We start from the raw sequence: 15,537 nt of genomic DNA, 5'->3' as shown, positions 1-15,537 counted from the left end.
GTCACCATCATCTTCACCATCATCATCAACACAAACACCACTACAGTCAATGATGATCATCACTGACATCAACGCTATCATCATTATCAGATACAACGCCCCCATCACAATGAAATCCTCACCAATCCATTTTGACTCAGATGAAGCTGCCGACACACGACGGTGGCATCCCTGCTGTCAAAGCCATCGTCACAAATGCTGCCCCAGTCTCCGTCAGGCAGTCGTACTTCCACGCGTCCCTCTTTCTTATGTGTTCCTCCCATCAAACGAACCTCTAGATCTACATGGAAAGACAGACACACAATAAACACACACTGTGTAATTTATATCATCACTGAGTTTTGTCAGAAACATTTACTAGTAACAAATATACTTTCAGTGTGTTATGTTGTTGACATTATCTGTACTATGTATGGGGCATCAATGGAACAGTTGTTTTGTTTTGTTTTAGAATTATTCGTTCGAAGCATTTCATCACAACAGGGGTAAGAGCAATGGTGGGATAGTCATTCAGGGAGACATATCTTTCGGGGACAAGGTAACCAATTCAGTTTTTCCATGAAGTGGGTTCACAGCAATCATATAGAGACCACATCAACAGGTTGCTGAACATTCTGCATAACTGTGAGGCACATGTCTTCTGTCCATATTCCTTTATTTCTCTTTGTTTCGGTTTGTTTCCTGAGAGTTCCATCACAACTGTAACAAACGATGCCCATTTCAAACTTTTTGACTTTTGACACCCGGGTCTTGTAGCCTGGGAAGAAATGCTCCAGAAATAATGTTCTATTGTTGTGTTGTTTCTGGTGCTTTGTTTTATGGCTGTGTGCTGGGGCCATCTTGACACACTGATCAGAACAGTGAACAGACAGTTGGCAGTTTTGACGACGTGTAGGCTGCCGGAAAAATGATGACACACATATTCTATACAGTTTTAAAGGACGAAGTTCACCACGTTTTCTCCGACTTTCTCAGAAAAAAAGAGTGGACAATAGCGGCAGGTTTAGGCTCCCCCACATCAGCACAAACACTGATATCAAATCAATACAAATCAAAAATACTCTATCAATCCACAAGCAGGGTACACATTTCTAGGTCAGTGAATTTGGACTGTTTCAATGTACCGTTAACTGGATGAACTGGATAACCGCTAAATGGTTTCTGATGGATCGTATTGCTTCTTGTTTTTTTCTGATGGTTCATGGCATTCGGATGACACGATGAACACACGTCCTGTGTGGAGAATGCACTTTGGGCACGAAAAGAACCGACGATGACAACAGAGTAAGTAGCAAACCCCACTCTAATATGCATGTGTGTGTGTGTGTGTGTGTGTGTGTGCGTGTGCGTGTGTGTATGTGTGACTGAAACCCGGCTGAATGACACAGGAAACGAATGATGAGCGCCAAAAGGCAGCTGTCAGTCGGATGATCTACCCAGGTATGCAGCCTGTTCAGCAAATGACTCAGTGATTGAAAAGTGCTTAGAGCTTGGTCTATGTCTGTGGATAGGCGTTTTATAAGTGTCCATATAAATCAATCAATGATGTGCACTTTGGGCACGAAAAGAACCGACGGTGACAACAGAGTTGTTCCTGGCAAAATTCCGTAGTAAACCCCACTCTAATATAAATGTGTGTGTGTGTGTGTGTGTGTGTGCGTATGTGTGTGTGTATGACTGAAGCCTGACTGAATGACACAGGAAACGAATGATGAGCGTCAAAAGGCAGCTGTCAGTCGGATGATCTACCCAGGTATGCAGCCTGTTCAGCAAATGACTCAGTGATTGAAAAGCACTTAGATCTTGGTCTCTGTTTGTGGATAGGCGTTTCATAAGTGACCATGCGAATCAATCAATAATGTGATTGTACATGATCTCTTCAAGTGCACTTCTCTTTAATGTAGCCTGTATCTTATCTTTGTCATGTGATTTTCCTGTACATTACAGTTCACACCCGAAGATGTGTTTGGTGATTTTGTCAGAAAGTCATGAGGAACACAGGGAACATTTGAAACTTTGACAGTTCTATATCATAAAGATCGTAGAAGTACTGAATCAGATGTGGGCTGCTTAAGATATAACTGTCTTGTTTCCAGCACGCAACTTTCGGTTTGACAAACGCTCGTTTCTGATGGTGAGCTGAAACACCATGTGGATCAGTACATGTATGTGAGTGCTGGTTACCCGCCTCCCCCTCCCCACACCCCACGACGTTTTCCGTTTTGTTGTTGTTCATCATAAATCACACATGAACTGTGAGGGCTTTGCTTGTGGTATATATGCATTTAGATTAGGAGACAATGTTTGCAAAACATGTGTGCAACAGTTTATCACATTGAATGCGACACGCATCAAGCATAAACCTCAAAGTTGATCCGGCAATGTATCCAGACTGATCATTAATACGAAAGAGAAATGGAACTACACGGTGCATTCCGGAATGACCAGTTCATGGTTTGTATCAAAACACACGGTGGAACAGTGGAGAGAATCAGAGATTACCAGAGGGAGTTGCAGTGACATTCGTCGCTGAGAAATGTTCCAGACTGATAATGCTGCTTAGAGCCCAGTAGTAACACATCATGGGAACATAATGATTATCTCTAAAATATTCCTTGAGTGTTCCCTGTCTGGGGAGCTCAGTGGTTATGGAACTTGTGTCTGTCAAAAGAAAGTCTGAAGATCCCAGTGGACAAAAAATGTTTGATCTCTCTCTCTCTCTCTCTCTCTCTCTCTCTATATATATATATATATATATATATATATAGAGAGAGAGAGAGAGAGAGAGAGAGAGAGAGAGAGAGAGAGAGAGAGATGTATTCATACTGATGTATTACTTCTTTCTTTCTTTTTTTCAGTTTAAACACTATTGGTATTGACATTGTTCCATAAACTAAACAACTAGTTTCATATTACTTCCAACAGTGTCTTACCCATTGAAGTGGAGTTGACCATACGGTCCGTCTGCAAAAAACAAAACAGAGGAAACAGCATTATAGTTCAACTTTTGTCACAACTGCTTGCATGTGAAGCACACAAAGCACTTGGAGAAGAAGAAGAAGCAGAAGCAGAAGCAGAAGAAGAAGAAGAAGAAGCAGAAACAGAAACAGCAGAAGAAGAAGAAGCAGAAGCAGAAGAAGAAGAAGAAGAAGAAGCAGAAGCAGAAGAAGTAGAAGAAGAAGAAGAAGAAGAAGAAGAAAGAAGAAGCAGAAGCAGCAGAAGAAGAAGAAGAAGTAGAAGAAGAAGAAGAAAGAAGAAGCAGAAGCAGCAGAAGAAGAACAGAAGCAGAAGCAGGAGAAGAAGAAGCAGAAGCAGAAAGAGCAGAAGCAGAAGAAGAAGAAGCATAAGAAGAAGAAGCAGAAGGAGCAGAAGAAGAAGAAGCAGAAGAAGAAGAACAAGCAGAAGCAGAAGGAGCAGAAGCAGAAGAAGAAGCAGAAGAAGAAGAAGAAGCAGAAGGAGCAGAAGAAGAAGAAAAAGAAGCAGCAGAAGAAGAACAAGCAGAAGCAGAAGGAGCAGAAGCAGAAGAAGAAGAAGAAGAAGCAGAAACATAAGAAGAAGAAGCAGAAGCAGAAGAAGAAGCAGAAGAAGAACAAGAAGGACAAGAAGAAGCAGAATAAGAAGAAGAAGAAGCAGAAGAAGAAGCCAAAGAAGCAGAAGAAGAAGCAGAAGTATCATTATCAGTATCAGTAGCTCAAGGAGGCTTCACTGCGTTCGGTCAAATCCATATACGCTACACCAAATCTGCCAAGCAGATGCCTGACCAGCAGCGTAACCCAACGCGCTTAGTCAGGCCTCGAGAAAAACAAAAACAAACAAACAAACAAAAAAACAAGAAAAAAAAAAAAAGGATAAATACATAAAAATACTACTACTGCTACTACTAATACTATAAAACAACAACAACAACAAACAAAAAACCCAAAACAAAGATGATAAATGAGCAAATAAATGTGAAACATGCACACACACACACACACACACACACACACACACACACACACGCATGCATAACAGATATGCAACAGACATGCAGTTTCACAGGTATGAAAGCATAATCAAATACACATAAACTTTCATGAGCACCAACACACACACACACACACACACACATCACCCTGCACCCCCCATCCCCCACACACTCATTTCTAGGCTACATATCGCAGCTTCCACGGCGCAGACCCCACTCCCCCCCCCTCCCCGCCCACACACACACTTACTAGTACAAGCACACACACATACGCCCATATCCCCCAACTCCAACCCCACAAACATCTATACAAATATATATGCACACCCGCACGTTCCAATATTTCATTGCTCCCACAGTGTAGACATGCACAAACACACATACCTCATCCTCTAAACACACACACACGCACGCACGCACGCACGTGCACAGAGCTCTCCTGACACATGTGTACACTTACTCCCTCGCGCACGTACAAACGCACACAAACACACAGACATACAAACACACACATACACACACGCGCAGAGGATGCCACTGACTGGCCGCAAGAGGGGTAGGAAAACATCTCTGATGCCAAGAACGTGGCGTCTAGGTGTTGCTCAGTCTATTATATTTGGAAAAGCCCACAGGGACTCCGCTCCGTTTTGAAGAAATATGCGCAATGTTGGTTTGGAAATAATGCCGATATTCGTTTGATTTGCAAAGCATCGTGCTCTACCTTTCATGCTAGACTTACGGCAGAAGCAGAAGAAGAAGCAGAAGCAGAAGCAGAAGAAGAAGAAGAAGAAGCAGAAGAAGAAGAAGCTGAGAAAGAAGAAGAAGCAGAAGAAGAAGAAGCAGGAGAGTAGGAAGAAGAAGAAGACTAGTATGTCTAATGAGGGGGAGGGGGCGGGGGCAGGGATTTAATATTCATTTTCTTGTGTGTTCTTATGTAGGAAATCATAATTTACCTGTCTGCCAAATTTAGATGACGGTATATAAATGCAGGTGATTGCAAATGTAGGCCATTTTAACTTCTTTGGGCTTCATAAATGAATTTTGAGGGTATGTGCTTGTAACGGCTCTACATCGACATATTTCACCACACAGTTAATTTCGTTATATCTGCAGAAAGGGATTAGGGTGAGCTACTCCATGAATGATTTAAAACTATTGTCACGGAATCCAATACTTCCGGTGTAGTGAAAAATGCTCAAACGCAGCAACCTGGTTACCAGGTGAAGGATTTCAGCGGGTAACTGCTAACATAACTAGGCACTGAATTAGAATACATTTGGATTATACATGCAGTATTGCGTTTAATCAGTCTAATGCAAATAGTTTATGGCCCAACCAACTGCAGTCTGGTGTTTACCTGGTTACAAAACCACAGTACCACAGCACAACAACACCACAGCACCACAGTACCACAGCTCCACAGTACCACAACACCACAGTACCACAGCACCACAGTACCACAACACCACAGTACAACAATACCACAACACCACAGTACCACAACACCACAACAAAAGAGTACCACAACACCACAGCACCACAACAAAACAGTACCACAACACCACAGCACCACAACACCACAGTACCACAACACCACAGCACCACAACACCACAGTACCACAACACCACAGTACCACAACACCACAACAAAACAGTACAACAACACCACAGTACAACAACACCACAGTACCACAACACCACAGTACAACAACACCACAACACCACAGTACCACAACACCACAGCACCACAGTACCACAACACCACAGTACCACAGTACAACACCACAGCATTACAACACCACAGTACCACAACACCACTGCACCACAACTACACAACACCACATTACCACAACATCACAGTACCAAAGCACCACAACACCACAGCACTAAAGTACCTAAGGACCACAGAACCACAGTACCACAACACCACAGCAAGACAGTACCACAACACCATAGTACCACAACAGCACAGTACCACAAGTACCACAACTACACAGTGCCAAAACACCACAGTACCACAACACCACAACATCACCGTACTGCAGTACCACAGAACCACAACACCACAGTATCAAAACACCACAGTACCACAGTACCACAGCACCACAGTACCAAAACACCACAGTGCCACAGTACCACAGCACCACAGTACTACAACACCACAGCACAACAGTACCACAGTACCACAACACCACAGTACCACAGCACCACAACACCACATTACCACATCACCACATTACCACAACACCGCAGTACCATAGCACCACAGTACCACAGCACCACATTACCACAGCACCATAACACCACAGTACCACAACACCACAGCACCACAACACCACAGAACCACAGCACCACAACACCAGAGCACAACAAAACCACAGCACCACAACACCACAACACTAAAGTACCTAAGGACCACAACACCACAGTACCACAACACCACAGTACCACCACACCACAGTACCACAACACCACAGCACCACAGTACCACCACACCACAGTACCACAGCACCACAGTACCACCACACCACAGTACCACAACACCACAGCACCACCACACCACAGTACTACAACACCACAGTACCACACAGTATCACAACACCACAAAACCACAGTACCACACAGCACCACAACACCACAGTACCACAACACCACAGCACCACAGTACCACAGCACCACAACACCACAGTACCACACAGTATCACAACACCACAAAACCACAGTACCACACAGCACCACAACACCACAGTACCACAACACCACAGTACCACAGCACCACAGTACCACAACACCACAGTACCACAACACCACAGCACCACAGTACCAAAACACCACAACACCACAGTACCACAGCACCATAGTACCACAGCACTACACTACCACAACACCACAGTACCAGAGTACAACAACACCACAGTACCACAGTACCACAACACCACAGCACCACAACTAAACAGTACCACAACACCACAGCACCACAACACCACAACAAAACAGTACCACAACACCACAGCTCCACAGTACCACAACACCACAGCACCACAACACCACAACAAAACAGTACCACAACACCACAGCTCCACAGTACCACAACACCACAACAAAACAGTACCACAACACCACAGTACCACAACACCACAGTACCACAACACCACAGTACAACAACACCACAGCACCACAGTACAACAACACCACAGCACCTAAGTACCACAACACCACAGTACAACAACACCACAACACCACAGTACCACAGTACCACAACACCACAGTACAACACCACAGTACCACAACACCACTGCACCACAACTACACAACACCACATTACCACAACACCACAGTACCAAAGCACCACAGTACCACAACACCACAGTACCACAGTACAACACCACAGCATTACAACACCACAGTACCACAACACCACTGCACCACAACTACACAACATCACATTACCACAACACCACAGTACCAAAGCACCACAACACCACAGCACTGAAGTACCTAAGGACCACAGAACCACAGCACCACAGTACCACAACACCACAGCAAGACAGTACCACAACACCATAGTACCACAACAGCACAGTACCACAAGTACCACAACACCACAGTACCACAGTACAACACCACAGCATTACAACACCACAGTACCACAACACCACTGCACCACAACTACACAGTGTCAAAACACAACAGTACCACAACACCACAACATCACCGTACTGCAGTACCACAGAACCACAACACCACAGTATCACAACACCACAGTACCAAAACACCACAGTGCCACAGTACCACAGCACCACAGTACTACAACACCACAGCACAACAGTACCACAGTACCACAACACCACAGTACCACAGCACCACAACACCACAGCACCATAGCACCACCGTACCACAACACCACATTACCACAGTACCATAGCACCACAGTACCACAGCACCACATTACCACAGTACCACAACACCACAGCACCATAACACCACAGTACCACGACAACACAGTACCACAACACCACAGTACCACAACGCCACAACACCACAGCACCACAACACCACACTACCACAACACCACAGCACCACAACACCACACTACCGCAGTACCACAACACCACAGAACCACAACACCACAGCACCACAGTACCACAACACCACAGTACCACAACACCACAACACCAGAGCACAACAACACCACAGCACCACAACACTAAAGTACCTAAGGACCACCAACACCACAGCACCACAACACCACAGTACCACAACACCACAGTACAACAACTCCACAACACCACAGTACCACAGTAGTACAACAAAACACCACAGTACCACAGAACCACAAGACCACAGTAGCACAACAAAACACCACAGTACCACAGAACCACAGTCCCACAGCACCACAACACCAAAATACCACATTACAACAGCACCATACTACGAAAGCACCACAGTACGACAGCACCATAGTACCAAAGCACCACAGTACCACAACACCACAGTACCACAGCACCACACAACCGCAGTACGACACTTGCACAAAAGCACAGTAGCACAACACCACACTACCACAGAAGCACAACAAAACACCAAAGTACCACAGAACCACAGTCCCACAGCACCAAAATACCACAGTACGACAGCACCACAGTACGACAGTACCACAACACCACAGTACCACAACACCACAGCACCAAAATACTACAGTACGACAACACCACAGTACGACAGTACCACAACACCACAGTACCACACCACAGTAACACAAGACCACAGCACCACAACACCACAGTACCACAGCACCACAACACCACAGTACCACAACACCACAGCACCACAACACCACAGTACCACAACACCACAGTACCACAACACCTCAGTACCACAGTACCACAACACCTCAGTACCACAGCACCACAGTACAAAAACACCACAGCACCACAGCACCACAGCACCACAACACCACAGAAGCACAACACCATAGCACCACAGCACCACAGTACCACAACACCACAGAAGCACAACACCACAGCACCACAACACCACAGCACCACAGAAGCACAACACCACAGTACCACAACACCACAGAAGCACAACACCACAGTACAACACTACAGTACCACAGAAGCACAACACCACAGTACGACAACACCACAGTACCACAACACCACAGTACCACAGAAGCACAACACCACAGTACGACAACACCACAACACCACAGAAGCACAACACCACAGTACCACAGCACCACAACACCACAGTATGACAGTACCACACCACATGAACATCACACTACCAGAGTACAACAGTACAACAGTACCAGAACACCACAGCACCACAGTACCACAACACCACAGTACCACAGCACCACAGTACCACAACACCACAGTACCACAACACCACAGTACCACAGCACCACCATACCAGAACACCACAGCACCACATTACCACAGCACCACAGAACCATAGCACCACAGTACCACAACACCACATTACCACAGTACCACAACACCACACATAACACTACAGTACCACAACACCACAAGAACACAGCACCAAAACACCACAGTACCACAACGCCACAGCACCACAGCACCAAAACACCACAGCACCACAACACCACAGTACCACAACTCCACAGTACCACAGTAGCACAACAAAACACCACAGTACCACAGTACCACAACACCACAGTAGCACAACAAAACACCACAGTACCACAGTCCCACAGCACAAAAATACCACAGTACGACAGAACCACAGTACGACAGCACCACAGTACCACAGCACCACAACACGACAGTACCACAACACCACAGCACCACAACACCACAGTACCACAACACCACAAAACCACAGTACCACAACACCACACCACAGCACCACAACACCACGACACCACAGTACCACAACACCACAGCACCACAGTACCACAGCACCACAACACCACAGTACCACAGCACCACAACACCACAGTACCACAGCACCACAACACCAAAGTACCAAACACCACAACACCACAGTAACACAAGACCACAGCACCACAACACACCACAGCACCACAACACCACAGCACCACAACACACCACAGTACCACAACACCACAGTACCACAACACACCACAGTACCACAACACCACAGTACCACAACACCACAGTACCACAACACCAAAGTACCACAGCAGCACAACACCACAGCACCACAACACACCACAGCACCACAACACCACAGCACCACAACACACCACAGTACCACAACACCACAGCACCACAACTCCACAGTACCACAGTAGCACAACAAAACACCACAGTACCACAACACCACAGTAGCACAACAAAACACCACAGTACCACAGAACCACAGTCCCACAGCACAAAAATACCACAGTACGACAGAACCACAGTACGACAGCACCACAGTACCACAACACCACAGCACCACAGTACCACAACACCACAAAACCACAGTACCACAACACACGACAGCACCACAACACCACAGCACCACACCACAGTACCACAACAGCACAGCACCACAACAGCACAGCACCACAACACCACAGTACGAAAAGACCACAACACCACAGTACCACAACACCACAGTACCACAACACCACAGCACCACAACACCACAGTACCAAAACACCACAGTACCAAAACAGCACAACACCACAGCACCACAACAGCACAGTACCACAGTACCACAACACCACAGCACCATAACACCACAGTACCACAACACCACAGTACAATAGTACCACAACACCACCGTACCACAACACCACAGTACCACAACACCACAGTACCACAGTACCAAAACACCACAGTACCACAGTACCAGAACACCACAGTACCACAACACCACAGTACCACAACACCACAACATAACAGTACCACAACACCACAGTACCACATAACTACAGTACCACAACACCACAGTGCCACAACACCACAGTACCACAGTACCACAACACCACAGTAGCACAACAAAACACCACAGTACCACAGAACCACAGTCCCACAGCACCAAAATACCACATTACAACAGCACCACAGTACCACAACACCACAGCACCACAACACCAGAGTACCACAGTACCACAACACCACAGTACCACAACACCACAGTACCACAGTACCACAACACTACAGTACCACAACACTACAGTACCACAACACCACAGTACCACAGTACCACAACACCACAGTACCACAACTCCACAACACCATAGTACCACAACACCACAGTACAAAAGTAGCACAACAAAACACCACAGTACCACAACACCACAGTAGCACAACAAAACACCACAGTACCACAGAACCACAGTCCCACAGCACCAAAATACCACATTACGACAGCACCACAACACCAAAGCACCAAAATACCACATTACGACAGCACCATAGTACGAAAGCACCACAGTACGACAGCACCATAGTACCACAACACCACATTACCACAGCACCACAGTACAACAACACCACAGTACAACAACACCACAGTACCACAACACCACAGCACCAAAACAACAGAGTATCACACCACCACAGTACCACAACACCACAGTACCACAGCACCACACAACCGCAGTATGACACTTGCACAAAAACACATTAGCACAACATGACAGTACCACAGTAGCACAACAAAACACCACAGTACCACAGAACCACAGTCCTACTGCACCACAGCACCAAAATACCACAGTACGACAGCACCACAGTACGACAGCACCACAACACCACAGTACCACAACACCACAGCACCACAATACACCACAGCACCACAACACACCACAGCACCACAACACACCACAGCACCACAACACCACAGCACCACAACACACCACAGTACCACAACACCACAGTACCACAACACCACAACACACCACAGTACCACAACACCACAGTACCACAACACCACAACACACCACAGTACCACAACACCACAGTACCACAACACCACAGTACCACAACACCAAAGTACCACAGCAGCACAACACCACAGTACCATAGTACCACAACACCACAGTAGCACAGCAACACACCACAGTACCACAGAACCACAGCACCTCAACACCACAGCACCAAAATACCACATTACGACAGCACCACAGTACCACAACACCACAGTACCACAGCACCACAGTACAACACCACAGTACCACAACACCACAGTACCACAGTACAACAACACCACAGTACCACAGTACAACAACACCACAGTACCACAACACCACAGTACCACAGCACCACAGTACAACAACACCACAGTACCACAGCAGCACAGTACCACAGCACCACAACACCACAGTACCACAACACCACTGTACAACAACACCACAGTACCACAACACCACAGCACCATAACACCACAGCACCACAACATCACAGTACACAGCACCACAGTACCACAGCACCACAGTGCCACAACACCACAAGACCACAGTACCACAACACCACAGCACCACAGTACCAAAACACCACAGCACCACAACACTATAGTACAAAAACACCACAGTACCACAGCACACATGTATGTGGCCGCGCGCGCACACACACACACACACACACACAGAGTGACACACACACACACACACACACACACACACACACACAGTGACACACACACAGTGGCACACATTGACACGCACACACACACACACACACACACTCACACACACACACAAGAAACGAGAGGATCATCACTCACCAGAAACAGGACCATGCCAAATAAGACAACGCTGATTGGTACACGCCCCATCGTTTTTCTCTACCTGATTGGTACACGCCCCATCGTTTTTCTCTACCGGTTTCCTGTGATTGAAAGACCCGTGGCTGTTGATCAAGAAACAAGCTGTTGATGAATCAGATGTGATACTTGTCAGAAATCATGCAGACGTTCTACACTGTCCTTTATCATAACTGTTGGCTCACACACACACAGACACACACACACACACATTCAGTTTACGGGGTGGGTGAGTGGTGGTGGGTGTTTCTGAATAAAGATAAAACCTGTATATGTTGCACACATGAACTGTGAGTCTATCTGATTTTCTGTATAAAGCTAAAACATGTATAATACCTGTTGCACACATGAACTGTGACTCTATCTGATTTTCTGTATAAAGGTAAAACATGTATAATGTCTGTTGCACACATGAACTGTGAGTCTGTCTGAACATATTAATAATTAAGGCAATCGACATCTTGAAACTTTCGTCGTTTGGTTACAAATAGCTATGAAATTAGGCCACCCTTCACGTACCTACCAGCCACGTTACTGTAACCACAGATCTAAATGTTGTCTTTTCTTCGAGCATCATTTTTGACTCACTTGTGTAAACAAAGTGAGTCTATGTTTTAACCGGGTGTTTGGTTGTCTGTGTGTGTGTGTGTGTGTGTGTGTGTGTGTTTGTGTGTGTATCTGTGGTAAACTTTAACATTGCCATTTTCTCTGCAAATACTTTGTCAGTTGACACCAAATTTGGCATAGAAATAGGAAAAATTTAGTTCTTTCCAGTCATCGTGTTTAAAGCAATACTGCACCTCTGGGGTGGGCACAAAAAAAAAATTAAAAAGAAGCCAAATTATATGCAAACTGAATTTACTGTTATATATATATATATATATATATATATATATATATATATATATATTTTTTTTTTTTTTTTTTTTTTTTTTTTTTTTTTTTTTATTCTCTAAACTTGGCACTTTGATCTGATATTCGACACAACAACAAGAGCAGTTATTTTTTTAATCATTTTTTGTTCAAACAGGAACTTCTTTTGCTAAGCATGGAAGTTATATTTCTGGTTCATGTCTTTGGTGTAGAGAGTAAAAAAGGGAAATTAATCTGTGATTAATGCTAGGGGGGTTAATTTGCTTTAAAGTGATCTTTCTCATCTTAAACATTATATTTTGAAATTATACTCAGTACATAAAAAGCTTGTGTGTTTTACTCTCAGTGTACAGTGCTTTCACTATGTTCATTCGCCCAAGTGGTCTTTTTTCGGAAAACACTAAAATCGGTACTACGAGTGGACTTTATAGGTGTATTGGCTGAGCCCTGAAGGTCATGGGCAAAAATCAATTGCATACACATATTTATACATATTCAAAGTGCATGCTCATATTCCTCGCGAACGCGAAGGATGCCATTTTGTTTCAAGTTGTTGAGCTGCCTGTTCAATCCTATATTCAATCGACAATACACGATAACATGTGATGGAAAGTTGGAGAAGGAGAGCTTTGAATATTTATTCAGAGAAAGATTTGTGAACGCCTCATCACCGGATTATGCCCCAAACTGCCATAAAAATATCCATAGAATCACTCGGAATTCACAGTTAAAAATAATAAACCATGAGAGTTAACACCCTTGATGAAACGTAAAAATTTCCAGTCTTGACTTTTCTCAAAATGAAGTCCTTTTCACTTCATACGACGTTTAGAAGTACTTGTATTTTGGCTCTACATGTTATTAGTTTAACAAAATACTCAATTTTCATATCAACTTTAAAACTATAAAACTAGCATGAACATAAAAGAGGAATTGAATCCCGGCGGGTGTAACTAAACTTGTACATCTATCTAGATCCAGAGAAAACAGCTAAATGTTGCAGTGTGATTGCAGCAATAGTCACTCTCCTTTACCGCGGACTTAAGGTGGCATTATCGGTCAGACAGGCGTTCCATTTTGTTCATGGCCATATATACCCAAGTAATTGGAATATTTGCAATCATTTTGGCATGCATATGTCAAAAGGGTTATATTTGTTAAAACAAATAATAAAAACATGATTTTTTTAATAAGTCTGAATTTTTTGTATATTTTATGAAAAACGATATGTCGCGTAAAAGGAAATTGGGGTGTTAGCTGGCACACTCTACATTGAATACTATGCCATGTACATGGCTCATATTTTGCAAAGATAAATAAAACAAGTTTATCTATGGCATGTGCCATCGATTTTTATGTCATCTTGACTGATTTTGAGTTTTAGCGACTCGAGTTTTGATAATTTTTTATAAAAAAAATCAAGTGACAAAATTTACCAAAAACAAACTAAGTGTCTTACAGACAATTCTGAGGTACATACTATAGCTGATGGCATTCAAAACAAGCATGCAAAATTTCTAAGCTGTAGCTTGAATATTTCTTCAGATAGTGTGTTCAAAGCATGCAAAAGTGGTGATTTTCGCTAAGTTTATGTAAGAAAATGAAGGGTTTTTCCTACCTGTCAACTTGTTCATGTCACTAATGTCCCCCTGCAAGGTATGGCTGGCCCTCCCTAGCAGCACAGTTACCATTGTGGATCAGTCTCTCCTGCCTTCTAGCCCTCCTCTCCTCCAAGGAAGCTGATTTTGCCTGTCTCTGGGCATTTGAGATCCGCGCTGTATCCCGCCGTGTGAAGAAGTCTGTTGCAAACACACCAGGGCGGATGTCCATTGCCTCCAGCATGGCACCAAAACATGTAGCACCATCACTGAAGACACTGACAGCAATGGCAAGGGCAGTTTTCACAGTTCTTGAGCCATGGTTTTTTGTTTTGGGGCAATACTTCCAAA

The 15,537-nt window shown here is 44.7% G+C and overlaps 1 protein-coding gene across 1 annotated transcript in view; it reads right to left on the bottom strand.

The window, feature by feature from the left end:
• The window catches only part of LOC143287839 (uncharacterized), a 127,366-nt gene that overhangs the window by 95,799 nt on the left and 16,030 nt on the right, over window positions 1-15,537 (bottom strand). Inside the window, exons 2-4 of the mRNA XM_076596078.1 lie at window positions 12,677-12,801; window positions 2,934-2,964; window positions 123-280 (exon numbers count right to left, since the gene is read on the bottom strand). Of these exons, the coding sequence (XP_076452193.1) occupies window positions 123-280; window positions 2,934-2,964; window positions 12,677-12,727 (240 nt within the window). The 5' untranslated portion in view covers window positions 12,728-12,801. The remainder of the gene's footprint in view (window positions 1-122; window positions 281-2,933; window positions 2,965-12,676; window positions 12,802-15,537) is intronic.

The sequence above is a fragment of the Babylonia areolata genome, chromosome 12, assembly GCF_041734735.1.
Source record: "Babylonia areolata isolate BAREFJ2019XMU chromosome 12, ASM4173473v1, whole genome shotgun sequence".
NCBI classification, from domain to species: Eukaryota; Metazoa; Mollusca; class Gastropoda; order Neogastropoda; family Buccinidae; genus Babylonia; species Babylonia areolata.
The sequence above is the reverse complement of the archived record's forward strand: the minus strand, read 5'-3'. Positions and strand labels throughout refer to the sequence as shown.